The sequence below is a fragment of the Larus michahellis genome, chromosome 2 (genome assembly GCF_964199755.1).
Source record: "Larus michahellis chromosome 2, bLarMic1.1, whole genome shotgun sequence".
NCBI lineage: Eukaryota > Metazoa > Chordata > Aves > Charadriiformes > Laridae > Larus > Larus michahellis.
The window spans coordinates 32,122,524-32,139,561 of NC_133897.1; the positions used below are offsets into that span (position 1 = coordinate 32,122,524).

General features: G+C 35.9%; 1 protein-coding gene across 9 annotated transcripts in view; it reads right to left on the reverse strand.

The window, feature by feature from the left end:
• DGKB (diacylglycerol kinase beta) overlaps nt 1-17,038 on the reverse strand; it is a 362,621-nt gene that overhangs the window by 129,504 nt on the left and 216,079 nt on the right. For all 9 annotated transcript variants that reach the window (XM_074574782.1, XM_074574785.1, XM_074574779.1 and 6 more), the window contains one exon: nt 12,301-12,365. In XM_074574782.1, coding sequence (XP_074430883.1) covers nt 12,301-12,365 — 65 coding nt within the window. The remainder of the gene's footprint in view (nt 1-12,300; nt 12,366-17,038) is intronic.

The window sequence follows — 17,038 nt, forward strand, 5'->3', positions numbered from 1 at the left end:
CACGCTATGAAAAAGATAGACATTATATAACACAGACTTCAGAAAAAATAATAAATAGACCAAACAAAGCAACACTTAAGACTTCAAGTAAGAGACATGGCTGAAAAGCACTTCCCTCTTGCTCTGTCAGCTTCTCCGTTTCCTTTTTTATTAAAACACTAAACCATGAGCATTAAGCAGCTCTTAATTTAGCTTTATAATAAAAATTGAAATCCTTCTTAACCAAGAGTATAGTTTTGTTGAAATCTGTATCCTTGACTATTTTATAAGGTGAAGGAACAAAGTAAAGTCAAGGAAGGCAAGGAAAAAAACAGTCAAAAGCAGAAAGAGAAACAAGTCATCAGGTGCCAGAGGAAGAAGGAAGTAGGCAAAAGATGAATGTGCCTTTTAGAAAAAATTATAAGTTTAAATTTAATCTCAAAGACTTCCTTCAGACAGCTAAAAACATCTAGTAAGGATCAAGGAGCTGGTATAACATGGGAGACTAGCGACCACTAGCTTGTGATCCAGTGTACTCAACCACTGCACGTGTTTTATCCCATACTTCAGACATCTCCACTTTATAACGGAGCACACTTCCAGGATTGTGGAGCTAGTGCTAACTGAGGTGGCTCTGCAACTACAAGCAAGACAGCCACAGTGGTATCATCTTGTGCTTGTGGTACTCTAAATCTACTCTAAACCTCAGAAGAACATGTGGTCTTGTGCTCCACGCAGACCTTGCAGTACCATCCAGCTTAGAAGTAGACCTGCAGTTCATTACACTGGTCAGTTGTGACTGACCATGAATAACTTTGAGAAACTGGCAGAGTCAGCAAAGGTTCACAGTAGACCTGACAGGCATATTCTTTCTGTAACTCTAAGCAGTTCTCTCTTTGGCAGTGGTTGCTGTGTCTAATATGTCTCTCCAACAGGAACCCGTTCTGCATGATGCCGATATACACTTATCCTATAATTTTAGTGTCTTTGGGCATTGTAGGTGATGTCAAAGGAGCTTTGGAAGACAGAAGGAAGGCTACCATGTGCACTTATGAAATATGCCAGAGTGCATATACTTTAGATTAGTGTCTGTGCTTTCTTATTCAGAGCAACTGATTTTATCTACCTGGACTTGTGCAAAGCTTTTGACACTGTCCCGCACAACATCCTTGTCTCTAAGTTGGAGACATGGATTTGATGGATGGACCACTCAGTGGATAAGGAATTGGCTGGATGGCCGCACTCAAAGAGTTGCAGTCAACGGCTCAATTTCCAAGTGGAGACCAGTGATGCATGGAGTTCCTCAGGGGTCGGCATTGGGACTGGTGCTGTTTAACATCTTTGTAGGCAACACGGACAGTGGAATTAAGTGCACCCTCAGTAAGTTTGCCGATGACACCGAGCTGTGTGGTGTAGTCGATATGCTGGAGGGAAGGAATGCCTTTGTGAACCTCTTGAAGTTCAACCAGGCGAAGTGCAAGGTCCTGCACGTGGGTTGGGGCAATCCCAAGCCCAAATACAGGCTGGGTGGAAAATGGATCGAGAGCAGCCCTGAGGAGAAGGACTTGTGGGTGTTGGCTGATGAGAAGCTCAAGCCAGCCAGCAATGTGCACTCATAGCCCAGAAAGCCAACTGCATCCTGGGCTCCATCAAAAGAAGCATGGCCAGCAGGTTGAGGGAGGTCATTTTCCCTCTCTGCTCTCATGAGACCCCACCTGCAGTACCTCTTCTATGAAGACAGGCTACGAGAGCTGGGGGTGTTCAACCCGGAGAAGAGAAGGCTCCAGGGAGACCTTATAGCAGCCTTCCAGTACTTAAAGGAGGCCTACAGGGAAGATGGGGAGTGACCCTCTATCAGGGAGTGTAGGCAACCTGGTGACAGAGACAAATTCCCACCTGCCTACTTGTTTTCTGCATTTCTGCCATAGCTGCCAACTACGGCTTTTGTATTTGCATTGTAGTCGGGCTGCTGTTCTGTTGTTTAGTGATTAAAACACATTCCAAGTAAGAGAGTACATCTAGTTGCTCCTTGTCAGAAGGGGAAACTGAACCTTGACTTCCCTCTTCCTGGCTGAGCACCCTCACGATAAAGCCAATGGGAAAATAGTCCCATGGCTGCAGTGGCGTGGCCGCTGCACAGCTTCGCTACTGCAAGTTTTTTTTTTTTTGAAGCACAAGCCCTACTTAGTTAGGTCAATCCACACAGGTTTAATTTTTTAAAAGTCCCCAACAATTTGACAATTAAATTTATGTTCCCAAATCACTTTTCACAGAACATTTACACTGCAGTTCTCTATGAAATCAAAGCAGCTAAACATATTGAAGATTTCATTCAGAGTGAATTGTCAGCTGCCTCATACCAGCAAGAAGAACATATTTCTTTGATTAACACACTTTTTTCTTTCTTTGAACATCAACAAAATCTTGATAAAGAACTAGACTGACAGCTTAACACAGCCTTCAAGGCTTTACTATCAAAATCCAAATAACTTAAGAATCTTCTGCTACTTCTGCTGCTACTGTAGTTACTAATATATCATCATAACTAAAAGAAAAAATCCAAGAAGGATTTTAGCTCATAAAAAAATCAATGCTGCTCTTGTTTTTAATATATTGTGAGCACAAATATTCTAACCACAGAGAAAGTTCCTCAGTTGGCCATTATACTCCCAAATCACAAGTTACTGTTCCAAAGAGCATTCGATGCCTTTAGACATCTTCATAATTGGCTCAGAAATAGCATGCTGCAAGAAAGGTTAACAGACCTTGCTGTTCCTCGTATGGACAAACCTTTATTAAAAACAGCGTAACTGAAAGTTTCTCAAGAACCAGGAAACCGTATTACTCGCAGCTGTTCCCTAAGTCTAATTTGAAAAAAAAAAAAAAAAAAAAAAGGCAAATCTAGCAGACAGCCTCTTCCTCTGACTACTAAATCAAAATCCTGGGCTTTTACCACATCTACCTATGTCACGTGGATTCAAACGATACCCTGGTCCTGAATTTTAGGCCCATCAGGAAAACAATTTAATGTAAATTCAATATGATGTTAAAATACTGTATTAATTAACCTAAGAAAAATATTAATTGTTGGCATATCTAAGCACACTTCCAGGGATTAAAAACGGATATAATTTGAAAACTCTCCAAGCTTAATAAATTGCAAGTAATTAGCAGGCAACAGTTTTTACATCCAATGATTCTCTGTTTTTTCTATTGTGACCCATTTTATGCCATGACAATCGAACATACCACAAGCATCCAGCTCATCCTCGCAATCATTGAGCAGTAAAAGAATTCAGAATTCTGAAATTACTGTTCATGAAAACTTTGAGAAACAATACCAAAATTATATTGTTCTCCACATGTTTCTTTGCCTGTCTTGTATCCTGTCTTGACAGTTTCCCAGAGACTCCTCCTGGGCCTTTTGACCCGGAAGAGGGGAGTATTCTGATCTTTTGGCCAACAATCATCTGCCACATAACTTGTTGATCTGAACCCTTTTACCCAATCCAGAGCTGAGCGTTAGTGAGCGCTGAGCAGAGACAGGTAACATACATACAATGTGTATTTCCTGAAGAGCAGAGTCGAGTCCTAAATAAACATAATTTTTGTTGGAGCAGGTTAGCAACATTTTTTAAATTCCCACAGTTTCTCTGTCTGACAAAGGAAAAAGTTAAACGCAGAATGCTAGTGCCCTGAGCACTGGGGAGAGAGCAAATGAATATCTGCTAACCTTTTACTTCAGAAGCGGATGTAGATCAATAGCTGCCAATCATTTAGCAATATAGCTACACAAGAAGCCAGAGAGGTACCCTCTCAGTGCCATGCTACTACATGGAAATTTCCTAATACAAGCAAGCCTGTCTTAGAAAGGGCAAGAACATAAGAAATTATATTTAGTCTCAGAAGACGTAAATGGCCAGAACAGTATTCCCAAAAGACATCAGATGTCCCGTTCGGCAGGCTACGAAGTGCAGTGAGGGAAAGAGAGGCAGTATCACTTTAAACTACTTTTATCTTTTAGTTAAACTTGGCTTCAATAATAGCAGTGTCACCTATCAGAATAAGCAACAGCCACTGCCTTTAAATCACAAATCAGCCAATATATTTCTAGGTTGATGGGGAGTTTTTGTATTTTTTCCTGATAATCTATTTAAAGCGATTTCATAAACACATACATACACACACATACATACACAAAGATATTAAAAAAATTCCATATTCTGGGTAAAAATATATAAAAACAAAATACAATTAAATATAAATATAAAAATAAAAATAGAAAATATTATTTGGGTACATTGATGCCAAAGAGATTCAATGCTAATATAAATACTTCTCAATTTTGATTATATACTTATGTTCTCATCAGGTGAAATAAAAAGAAGTGGTAGTTATTACAAGCAAAACTAACCCCCCAAATTATTCTGAAGGCAATATTAGCAACAATGCAGTTGTAACAATAGGTACTATCATACAACTGCATCTATCATACAGTTTCCATACAAATGCATTAGCTGAATTGCTCTATGTTATTAAAAAACTCAGTATCTTCAAAATATTTTCTTTTAAGAATATACCTTATGATAATAAAATGAAGACATAAATCAGAAGGTAAGAAGAACTTAACCTAAGGGATATTCACAGGATCGATCTCGTTTTGTATAATACACAAATTATAATTTACTATATACTACCAATTTGGAAATACTTCTAGCTTTGCACATTTCTTAGAAAGGGCTATGTAACCTGTTGCAATAAAAATAAGAGACTTGAAATCAGCAGTCTGATTATTTACATGAAGATACATAGATGTGAGCCAGGCAAACTACATTCAAACAGAATAAAAGGGAAAATGAAAAATGTTATCTGAAGTGATGGAGATGGTGACATAGGCTCTTTATTAGATGCATTAAGCACTTAAAATCACTTCATTTATATAATTAGCAGAGATAAGAACTACAGGTTATTAAATCAGGGGCTGGCATTTTGGTTGAAAGGATTACTTTTCAGGTCATGTATTCAAAAATGAATTTTGAACAGTAATACTAAAATAGAGTTAGGAGAATTGGCAAATTTTTTTAATTTATTTTTCCAATTACCTAAGTCTCTCTAAAGTGACACAAACTAATTTGTAATTTCAAAGAGTAGAGCTGGAAGCCTGGGGTATATTAGTTGTAAGATTCTGGATCTGAAGCAACTCTAGGACCCAATTTCTTATGACTTAAAGCACAAGGCAAGTAAAAGCACATGCTGTTCATCACGTCAGTCTGTGCGGTACTAAAGGAGCATTTGGACTCTCCTCATTTTCTATGGGTACTGTAGTATATGCCTGTATAACAACAGGGGCTTAATTACTGGAATTAAAGGATTAAAAAAAAGCCCCATAAAGCACCCACAGTTCAGAGTAAAGGTTTTCATGTTGTGATTAAATTTTAATTTCTTTGTACTAAAGAATAATGTGTTTATGTTTATTAAATAGGAAGTGTAAAATTTATTCCTTAACAATTCATTTCATTGCTTTTAATGGCTTGGATATTGTCAATAATACTATACGTAAGTGCGCTGTGGCCACTTAGCAACCTTGACTGGATTTTGAAAGAAGGTTTTGTTGGTTTTGCGATATATATTAGAAATGGCTGCTGCTTAACTGTTTATAAAGCCCAGCATCTGTTGTAAATATGAAATATATCCACATAAAGCTTATGTAAAGATTTTCCATTTACTTAAGATTTGAAGTATAATTGATCTAAAATGAAGTTTGAAAACCAGCTCCAAGTTTACATTGTTAGTATTCACTAGTTCTGAGCATAAATCAATCCTTCTCCAAAAAAAGTAAGCAATATTTGATAAAAACCAGTTGTATTAGTAAGCATTTTGTTTGGTGTGTGCTCATGAAAATCAGGGAAAATAACCTTATTCATACATATAGAAATACTTGACCATACTTTATCAGCAAGCTGTAGTTCAGTAGTTTTGTTACAGTATTTCTCATATCTGTTATAGACTCCCTTCACATGGGAATTTACTACAAATGATAGTCAGAAGCCTTTTTCTATCACTGCGTTATTAATTGTTATTTCAAATGGTGTGACTAAACAGTGGAAGAGACTGAGTTTTAGTTCCTATATAGTTCAGTTTACCTTTAACGTTCTGTAATAAAAGGCAGTAGTTTTAATTAATTACAGAATGCGTAGAACATCCAATAGGCACTTCAATCCATAGAAAAGGTTCAATGACCTACTCTGAGCAATGAAACATCACCTGCAATAAATTCCTTTACCAGTCTGACATCACTTGAAGAAAATTAGATATCATTGGCCTTGGCCTATAGCATATGCATAGACCTGTTGGAAATCAACATTTTAGTTGCCTAATGCATGCTGGGCCAACGCCTCTGTATGATTGTGCACCATGTTAAAAAATTCTTCCTCCTGTACAATGCAATGATTTTCACTCTTTAACACGGCCATACAACTTCCTTGACAATTTCTAAAGCAACTGTTTGTTTAACAACTGGGCATCATTACTTATCTTTAAAACAGATAACTTTCTGTAAAGGAAAAAAAATCCTCACATCTTGTGTCAATATTAATGGTACATATTTCAGTTATTTGTTTGTTTTTAAAAGCGCAGAATAGCAGGCGTTTCACAACCCCCTCCAATGGAAGTACCCAATAAACAGATCACCCTTACCATTATAACAGAAAAAGATCTGACCCCATTTTAGTCCTGCAGTAGTGAATTTGACAGCTGAGGACCCTGAAAATACAAATAAATTCACTTCTTTGCTTAAGGTCTGGTACAGCGCACTGCTTCCAGAGATGTACTTTGAAACCACAGGGGACGTTCAGGACTTAGGGGCACCTACTTAAAATATATTTTATACAGCACACTGCCTCTAGTCCTCATGAGCCTGAACTTAAGGTTGCCCAACCACACCAGCCTCCCAGATAGCCACCACAGAATAATGTTTAAGAGAGTAAGAAGTCTCTCAAGCAGAGGGCCTTAACCTATTAGCACTTTCTAGAGAAATGATAAAAATACGAAATCTTGTATCAGGGAGAGGTGTGGATACTGCAGATGCAGACTGCTGTCATTTTGCTCTGTAGACAACAGATGTAGGTAGGTTGAATCAGCATCATATTCTAACTTTCCTCTTTTGTCCCAGCTCCATAAACTCAAGCACGCGTTATACGCCTCCAGCACTTTTTCTGAAGATGAGCTACTGCATGTTTGAAGTCTGACAAAAGAACGTGCTGATATTTTTTTTTTCTCTTTCTGTCTACAAATGTTAAAACCCAGAGTTAGGCAGAGTAGGTTGTTTAACTATAAGTCATCTCTTGCTCATGTGAAAATATTTCACACTCAATCACAAATATTTTTGCCTTGTGTTGCTTCTTCTGATGACTACAGTTGCAGTAATACTGCCGGAGTTCAGAGGTACTGTTCCCTGGAGTCGCACCCTTTTATGAAAAGAAACCTGTGGGTTCAATGGGACAGGTAACAGATGTCTGCAATCTGGTCTCTCTGTGGGGCCAGTGTCATCTTTTTAAGCGTTTTCAGCTCGGTCATAAGCAGGAAGGGAGCATGAAGGAAAGAGACAGAAATGTCTGCAATACACGTTAGGATTTTTGTGTTAATGATTAGTATATTCACTGCAAATATGCAGTTGTGATTTAACCCGGGAGACTCCATCACTTAAACTGAAAAACTGGAAGAATAATAAAAACATCAAAATAGGTTTGTTCTATTCAAAATGAAACGTTTTGACTTTTCAATTCAAAGCTAAAATAAGCCAACTTTAAAGCACATCTGAGAATGGAGCATTTTATTCACATGAGAAATGATTTTGCTTTTAAACTGAGGTTGCCTTGTGCAAAAAAAAAAAAGGAGAAAGTTTACACTGATCTTTTTTAATTTCAGTCACCCAACTGGAACTAGTACTTGCTTTCAACAGCAAGCGATTTGGGGAATCTCCAATATTCAAGTGGAATAAATGCATTCTGGTTTCTTTGTTGACAGGCTGTGTTAGAAATCTTTTACGATAGAGCCTTTGAATGCAGTAATAGTGTTTGCGTGACAGGAATTTTTTCTTTTCTTTTCTTTTTTTTTTTGGGGTGAGTCAAGTACTATGGTACTATGATAACCACATTGTATAGTGCAGTACTCAAGTTGGGACACATGAAAGTACTTGCTAAGATTCATTTACCTGCCGTTTCTCCCAACTTTTCTTTCTGTGGCCTTTCAGATTAAACCAGTGTCGCATAACATGTAGGTCAAAACAAAAGTGTAACTTCCTTCACTCATGTTAATTCAGAGAACACTTATTCTCCTGGAGAACACTCCACACTTTCTATTACTTAAAAAATTCCTTAGAGATTAAGTGCATAGATATTGGCACAAAATAAAAGCATAATTAAGCAAGTTGAGAGGGAATCTCAAAAGTACGTGGTCAGAAACATGATACAAATTGAGTTATTAGGAATAGGAACTTTTTTCTGCTTTAGGATTTTTCTTCATAAAAGATGAAAATAGACTGATGTTTGAAAACCTCAAAGACGATGTACTTAAGACTGTAAATGCAATTTATAAACCCTACTTTACTTTACCGAGACTAAGAGATATCTTTTATGCTACGGGGTGCCAGAGAGTCAAATTAGCATGCCCAATTTAACTGAATACTATTTTAGAATAGTTAATATCAACTTGAATTATTTTTTGTTGAATGTATTCTTTGTTTCCCTGTGTATATTCCAGTCACATAACTCACACATCTGTTATTCCCAGCATCAAGTCTATGATGTTTACACAGATATCCCTGCAGGGCATTTTGGCCTAACTGAATCGTTATTTCAACAGTATGCCCTAGTTTAATGATACTGTTACTCAAAATGCTGTCTTTTGCAAGTTTTCTCCCCCCTGGGGGTAACTCAGCCCTTCCACACTGAAATCAGAATATCTGACCCTACTCTTAAGCAGGAGATGCTGGGAAATGAACTCCGCATTCTCAAGCACGGGGTTCTCAGCACTTCAGACCCATAGAGTGGGTAATGTGACAGCTGAGATTCTGGGCTTTATGAACACATTTAAATCTTAATGCAATGTCAGTACTGGTTTCTGATACTGTGTGCTAATGATCATAAGATACGATTATTTAAAATGGCACATTAGGATTCATTCTTTTGACAGAGGCGGGGATGCTACTGCTTTCTCACTTCCATTCTTTTCTATTTGACCATCATCAGAAGAAAAATTCTTCTCCTGCAGATCCATTTTAGGAACCAGTAATGAATATTTTAAGATCACTGTTAGACACTAATGCTGAGCCATATTTGGAAAACAATATGGACCCATTCCATATTGCAACTTACAAGTATAACATTTTCAAGTGATTAAGACATGTATTAAGTGTTTTTCAGTGAAATTTAAGCTTCTGAACACAGAAGAACCTTTTGACAAAGGAACTTGATTTCAATTTAATAAGAATCCGAATAAAACAGGTGCTTCATTGAAACAAAATGTCACAAGATAGCTGCTAAGTCATTTGAAGATTTAAGAAAGAACAGATAAAGTGGATTTTTAATTCGTGAGTATTTACACATACTTGATCTTAGATTCTGCAAAGACCTAAATGTCTAAGTATCCCTAGAATTCCTGTTTAGAAATCCACACCTTTATTTCTTTCTTTCTATTTTTAATGTCAGTAATACTTTGTGTCCAAAATCTATGAATGTGGCACAGTTTCAAAATGCGTCAGGGTTCCTAATAAAGTCACCTACTTCCAAAGCATTCTACAATATTGGCCTGTAGTCATTAAAAAGTCCTAATTTTTGTGATATTCTCTCATCTTCACTTTGAGAAAGTAAACAAGAGCAGAAAGATTCCGCTTTCACACACAAGTACAACGTGTCAGAAGCTTCCATATTGGTATGCTCTATTTACACATGAAACTTGGGATCAGAGCGTCAAGGAACGTCCTTCGGAATTTGAGGATCATTACCAGGATTTAAAGCAAAAGATTCTACAACCCCAAATATCACCTAACTTACTTCACTGAAGCAAATACAACACCCTTGAGCTTCAGAAGACCTCTGCACACAGTATAGACTTCAAGATTCTCTTCAGTGAGGAATCTTTTTAACATGTTCATTTTCAGTGTAGAACCTCAGTGCAAGGACCTATTCTACAAAACTGAATGATGGCTGCGGGAGCTCAAAGCCTTGGAAAATCAGGCAAGAGAAAACTAACATAAAACCACATAAGAATTATTTTTTTTAATTCATGAGAGATATTCACATGTGACAACGTAGAATTTTCAAATGAGTAAGTGTTATTAACTATGGAGCCCACTATGAATCTGACTTGAGCTAGACTAGTTGATCCTAAATCATTTAGATTGCACAGAAAATTCCTCACTCTGGTGAATTGATTCTTGTGGTTTAGCAGACATCTAAAAAAGGGGTTTATTTTCACACGCTGCAGAAAAACGCTGCTGCAACATATTATGGAGTGTTGCCACATGCAAATAATTGTTAGTGGAACAAACTATTTGTGAACTAACATCATTTGGAAAATTCTATTCAACAAAAATAGAAATCTGCATTTTTTTCTCAGTACACAAAAGAAACATTTTAAAACATCAGGCTCTATTACAATACTTTGCTGAAGTCTTTACATTCTTTTTTAGAAATGAATAATCTTTCTGAATAGTCTTTCAATACCCAGAGAATCATTGCTTTTTTCAAGTTCTTTCAATATCGCTGTACCAAAGCACGTAGGGACTGGAACTATATATTTTTGTAATTAATTTCCTTAAGATAATGTTAGAAACATCAGGTTCCTTAAAATATAGATGAATTTCAAGGTGAGTCTGATAGCAGATGTTATTAATGGCATATGATTTATTGTGACATGAAATCTGATCTGAAACTCATGTTATTAGCTGAGCTTTTTATAAATTATAATTGCCAACTGCTGAAAATATGCAGAAAGACCACTGATAAACTAGTTTCGTCTTCAGGGCCTAGAATATCTGCATTTGCTAAATGTCCAATATCTCTGGTCCTGCTGAATGAGTACAATACATTGGGATGTGCAGATCAGGCTTAAGTTCAGATCTTTTCATAGCATAATTCTTTCAGAATGAGAAGAATTGGAGGTAGGAGGAGCAGGTGATTGAAAATAAATGTTTGCTGTGGGACTTAAAAAAACCCCAAACACTCTGGTTCATAGTATGTCATTGCATAAAAGTTAACAGACTGAATATTGAAGAAAAAACCCCCCTCTCTGACTGTTAAATATAAAATTCATAGTTTCAACATGAAAACAGTAAGAAGTTAGATAATATTCAAACCTATTCAAACATCATCCTGTACAGCTCTAAGATGACAGCACAAACAGCATATTTTACCATCCTAAGGTCTACAAAGATTTGCATATACACCAGACTTTCCAGGTCACCCCCACGGAAAACTAAAGAAAGTCTCTAAGTAGGCTCAAATGACAAAACATGTGTGTTAATAATTGTTTCTAGACATTCCCTGTTTATTCTCAATAACTTCATATCCTCTTTTCCTCTCCCCATGTGCCTTTTAATTAAAGTTTCTGAAATGTTGGTTTTACCCATCCCAACTTATGTGCTAAATTACCTAAATAAGAAGAGACAAACACAAGCAGTATGAATATTATCTACTGAACAAACCAGATATTGAAAGAAGGTGAATTGACAGTACATGTTGTAATACATTTTTAATCTCCAGAAAAGCTCTGAGATAACACTGCAAATTCAAAAAGCAACACAAGGAACAGATGCAAAGTCTCAGTCCTGACTTTTTTACATATCCAGAGCTGTTTAATGATAAAAGCATTTATGTGTAAAATGGCATTCACTTGCCCTTACTAAGAGTATATATGGAAGAGCCCCCTGTCAATGCACCAGTGTGCGTGTGGGAATGAAACATAAGGATCACCATCTGCAGCTGTCTAATAAGTGTTCTTCAGTGCCTAATGGCAAAGTGTCAATTCAGGGATCCTCAGATACCACAATGCATCATCTTGTCCATGCTAGTCTTACAAGTCAAACATTTCGCATGTGAGAACAGTTTATTTATAATGCTATTCATTTCAGTTGAAATAGCAGATATAAAACAGTTACGCTGCAAGCAGTCTGGGAGCATATACTTGATATAAAATGCACCAATTTCCTCTCTTTTCCAAGAATCAATATTTTAAAGGATGTGCAAAATTTAACCCCTCACAGAACAAACCTTAATAACATGGAAAGAATCTTTCCACATGCAAATATTTTTAGATTCTTACCTACTGTTGAACTTCTCTGGATGTTTTTCTCTCATGATGTGGAATCTGTGGGCAATTGAAGCATCCTAACAGGAAAAAGAAAACCATAAATCTACCATGACAGGAAAATTGCAAAACGGAAGACCAAAACTGTAAACAAGGCATAGCATTTGTAAGGTGTTTTGTGAACTGTCATTTTCAACAACAGCAATACTCTTATCACTTGGGAAGTTTACAGGTACGCTGTTTCAAGCATGGGACGTATTTGAACTTAATAATTCATTACACTTATTACAGTCTCCATTATTTCTTTTTACAAATCAGACATGATAGTTACGTTTACTGAAAGTGGCATCAACTTCTGTACAGCAAATATCATCCAGATCCGGGGAAGGTTTTCAATAAGACCGTTCATACGGTTCTTTTTTGTTGGAATACCAAATAAAGTCTATGAAATCTCTTCCTTTAGTAAAGCTAAGTGATAGATTCAGCAGCATTACATTTGTTGATATTTGCATATGGCCATTCAATAGTTTTCTCTAAAATCTGGTAGAAAATGGAAATAAATGGCAGGAGATGCCCCATTTGCTCAGGGTGTGAAATCACGTGGGGGGAAAAATTGATTTTTAATATAAAAAAGAGACTTGTCAATTAAATTAAATACATTTTATCAAAATACATTAAAATATAGTAAATGATGTTAATAATACATTTAAATAATGTGTATGTGAAATGAAATAGTTGTATCAAATACTTATATGTGTATAACATTTTAAAAAGAATCAAACCATTCTGGTGGTGGGAGTTCCTGAAAATAGAATATTGGGAACTGATGTGCTAGAATCAGTTTTCACAGAATTTTTGTAGCTACCTATCTCCTTTGCAGGTAGGAAAACAATGTTTTCCTAATTCCAGATCATGTAATATTTATTTCACATTAAAAATTTACAAATTGGGGATTAAGGAACTAAAAAGTTTTTTCATCTTTTAATGTATGTATTAAATGACGTGTGAGAGCATGAAATCTACCAACTCTTCAGTCTTGGAGGAGATAGTAAACACAGAGAAGTCAATTTTGATCATGTTTTTATAATTATGCCTTAAAATGCTTCATATATCATATATTTGTATGAAAGAGTTGGTTCAGTTAGTAAGAAATTTAAATGAATTCCAGTTTCCATGTAAATGGAGTTTGACAAAACTTACAAATAAAACTATCACTGTAATCGACTAGCATGTAAAAGAAAAAAAAATACATTATTTACCATTATGGAACTATGGAAACTAAGAATTTGAAAGAAGTATCACATTCTATATGAAGTCTATATCTGGCAACACTTTAAATGATTTTCAAACAATGAGAATTAATATTTGGGAGAAAAAACAAAATGAAATACTTAAATTTTATCTTATTGCTGATTCCAAACATGATTAAAATATTTTCTTTAAAATAATTTTTATTTAAACAAATCAATGTTAATATAAATTTCAAATAAGCAAGCAAATATTTAGTGCAGATATATAGGTACCCAATAACATCAAACATGGCTGCAACACTTTATGAGTAAAATAGCTTTTAATTTACTTTTTATTTATCTTAAATAGGGCATGCACCAGAGAACAGACTGGTCCAACCTTCAGGTTTGGTTTACTAATTCAAGGGCACTTACTGAAAATAAATGTATGAACTTTAATATCATGTCAAAGATAAAATTCTTCAGATAGATTGACAACATTTAAATAAGCTTTTCAGATTATGAATAAAAAGGCAATAAATAAGTTGCAAGATTTTACACACACTCTACCTACATAATGAAGTAGCACAGTACAGAATTTTTAGGAAAAACTTGTGACCACTGATTAAATAAAAACAGTTAGTGCCTTGACTAAACGTACAGACTCCATTGAAATACTCACTTTATTCATGATCTCATTATGAAGTTTCTAAAGAAGTATATAGTTTGTTGCTTTATGCACATTAAAACATTATTTATTTATTTCCCTATTATCTTTAAGAACGGAATTGTCATTTAACATTTGACTGTTCTACAAAGAAATGACAGCAAACCCCTCTGTGAATGAACTGGTGTTAGTCATAAAATGCCTTATTGTTCCGTCCTGTCATCCAAACTGTCGCCTGAAACTTTCAGTGCTATATTCTCAAATTGCACTCATCATTTCTTTAGATTTATTTTTATGTGCAATGTAATTTTATAAGGCAAATATCCACAAGTATCCAGGTGATCCCACAGTTCTCGGAGATGGATGAAATAAAGCTGACAGTAAACCCTAAGACATCGCACTTCTAAACAAAGCCTGCCAGCTGAACTAAAATAATAATTCTGTTAACTTTAGAAAGACCCATCATTCATACTTTATCCCAACATTAGATGTGCCAACATTAGAAAAGTATGTTTGTTAGCCAGTTCTATATGAAAAAGAAACAAAAGGACTACTGTTGTGGTTAACTGTTAATATCCTACACACTGAAGCAAAAGAAAAAGACAGACCCAAGACAAAATGAATAAAGGAGTAGTAGCATATTTGACAGAAACTAGGAAACGCTAATCAAGGACTAACTGTCTAATGAATGGAATGAAAAGGCTAATGTGCTTACTCATGCATAACAAATGCAAGGCACAAACAAGCTAGGGATCAATGCCCACTGCAGATGGCAAACAGGCAGTTGTTTCCATGCAAGGTTGATTTGATCAAAATTTTCCCCTGCCTGAACATTTTCTGACTCCAAAACGGATCAACTAACTTAATGAGCTGAGAGGTAAAAAGAGTAATACACAAAGCTAATTTTGACAGGCACAACACAAGACAGGAACACGCCAGGCCAATTTCATACAAAAATTGTTGAAAGGCTATTTTTATTAATGGAGACTGGAAACCAAAGTAGTAATTACACACAGATAAGCTTGAAAGCAGGGGAGCTGCTAAGGCTTTCTCCAACCGCCCAACTGCTCTTTTGAATCTTTAATTGAGTCCAACGTACAGAGTCCTTAGATTCCCTAGCACAGAGACCTCTTCCCAACCATAACTCCACACTATAGGAAAACCTGAAACTAGACCATGCTGGTTGTGTCTTAGCAAGATAATCCTTTGCTTTAGGGGGGGAAAAAAAGAACAGAGGAAAAAAAAGAAAAACCACGGCAAATTTTGTGTTTTTCAAATGTCTACCATCTTCTATTTGTTAAGATAGAAGCATGCATCCTAGTGTAAATAAATGAAAAATAACCGGAAGAATTAAAAGTAAGAGGAACTTGAGAGCGGATAGGAATGCAAGTTCTGTCTCCTAAGAGCTGCAGGAGCTACCAGATGCCATCCCTGAATCCTGAGGAACAACCATTAAAAGTTTTGTATTTCTGGATGAGGAGAGTAGAGCGTCCTGCGTTGTGTGTTGTTTTGGCTACATTTGAAATAGGATTCATTTTAGCAGACTTCATTCAGCCATTTCAAAAGAGGCATCCAGCCTAACCTGATTAGAGCATACAACTGTTGTTGGACCAATGGAGATTTAATTTCTTTTCTGTGTCACAAACTATATTAAAATCACCTAATTAACTGGGCTGAGAAACAGAGCAATATCCACATGCATGGTAAGCTGAATATTGTTCGCATATTGTCACTTTAATACGCTGACCTTTCCTGGTACCTGATATTTTGGACGGCCAGTAAAATATGAGAAATTATTTTTGTATTTGATAATAAAACTGATGTAACAATGAAAACCCAGGAGTCAGTAAAGCAAACTCACATGCTTCATGATATTACCTAGCAAGGTAACAAGTGAGCAGGTTATTTTAGAAAGGTCATTTGACAGTCAGATACTGGTCTATAATTAATATCACCGGTGGGAATTATTTATTAAATTTTATTAATAAATTGATATGTATGCTAGCCTGAAATATGATTTTCCAGTAGTACTATATCCGAATCTAAATATTTTCTATTTTCAAAAGTAACACACCATAAGGAAACACAAACATGCCTAAAATTTGCAAGAGCTTTATTATTAATAATAATCTGAGGAGATACCGTGCTGTGAAAGGTGAAAGGAGGATTTTACGGGATCACTATAATATGGAACTAGCACATTTCACTACACCCATGCTTCAGCCACAAAGCTCATTTTATGCTTAAAGCATTGCAATATTTTTCACCAAAGCATCCAAGAATGGAGATTTGTTTCAGGAACACTTTTGCATCAAAATCAATGGTGGTGCACAAAGTAATGCTGAGTACAGAGCGTTTGAAAACAGAGCCAGCTAATTAGACAACTTTGTCTTTCTAAGAATATTATATGAATATTTGAGTTTTATGGTCCTATCCTAAAACACTTCATTTCTTTCTTAAGATATACAATATTTTTACAGTCATTTACATGTCATATGCAATATATGACAATAGCTTAGATGATAATTTCTCTGAACTTTCTTTTCATAGTATCACCAATCTAACCTGAAAAAAACTCACACACCTTGTTCCCTTTTCTACGCCTCTCTAGTTTAGATGCTTTCTACTCACTATTTTGAAAGCAGAGATGAATGAATGGGTGTCTGAAGAACACAAGATGCAGTTTATCCCACTTTAAATTCTACAAAATTGTAAACATACTCTTGAAAATTGTACCTCTATCTCTCCCAAATATTCAACCTGGACATATGTGTGATGAACAGGCAGACACATACACATATTTACACCCTTAATTTGAACCGGTTCAGAGGCTGAAGTAGCTGGACTATCCTTCTTA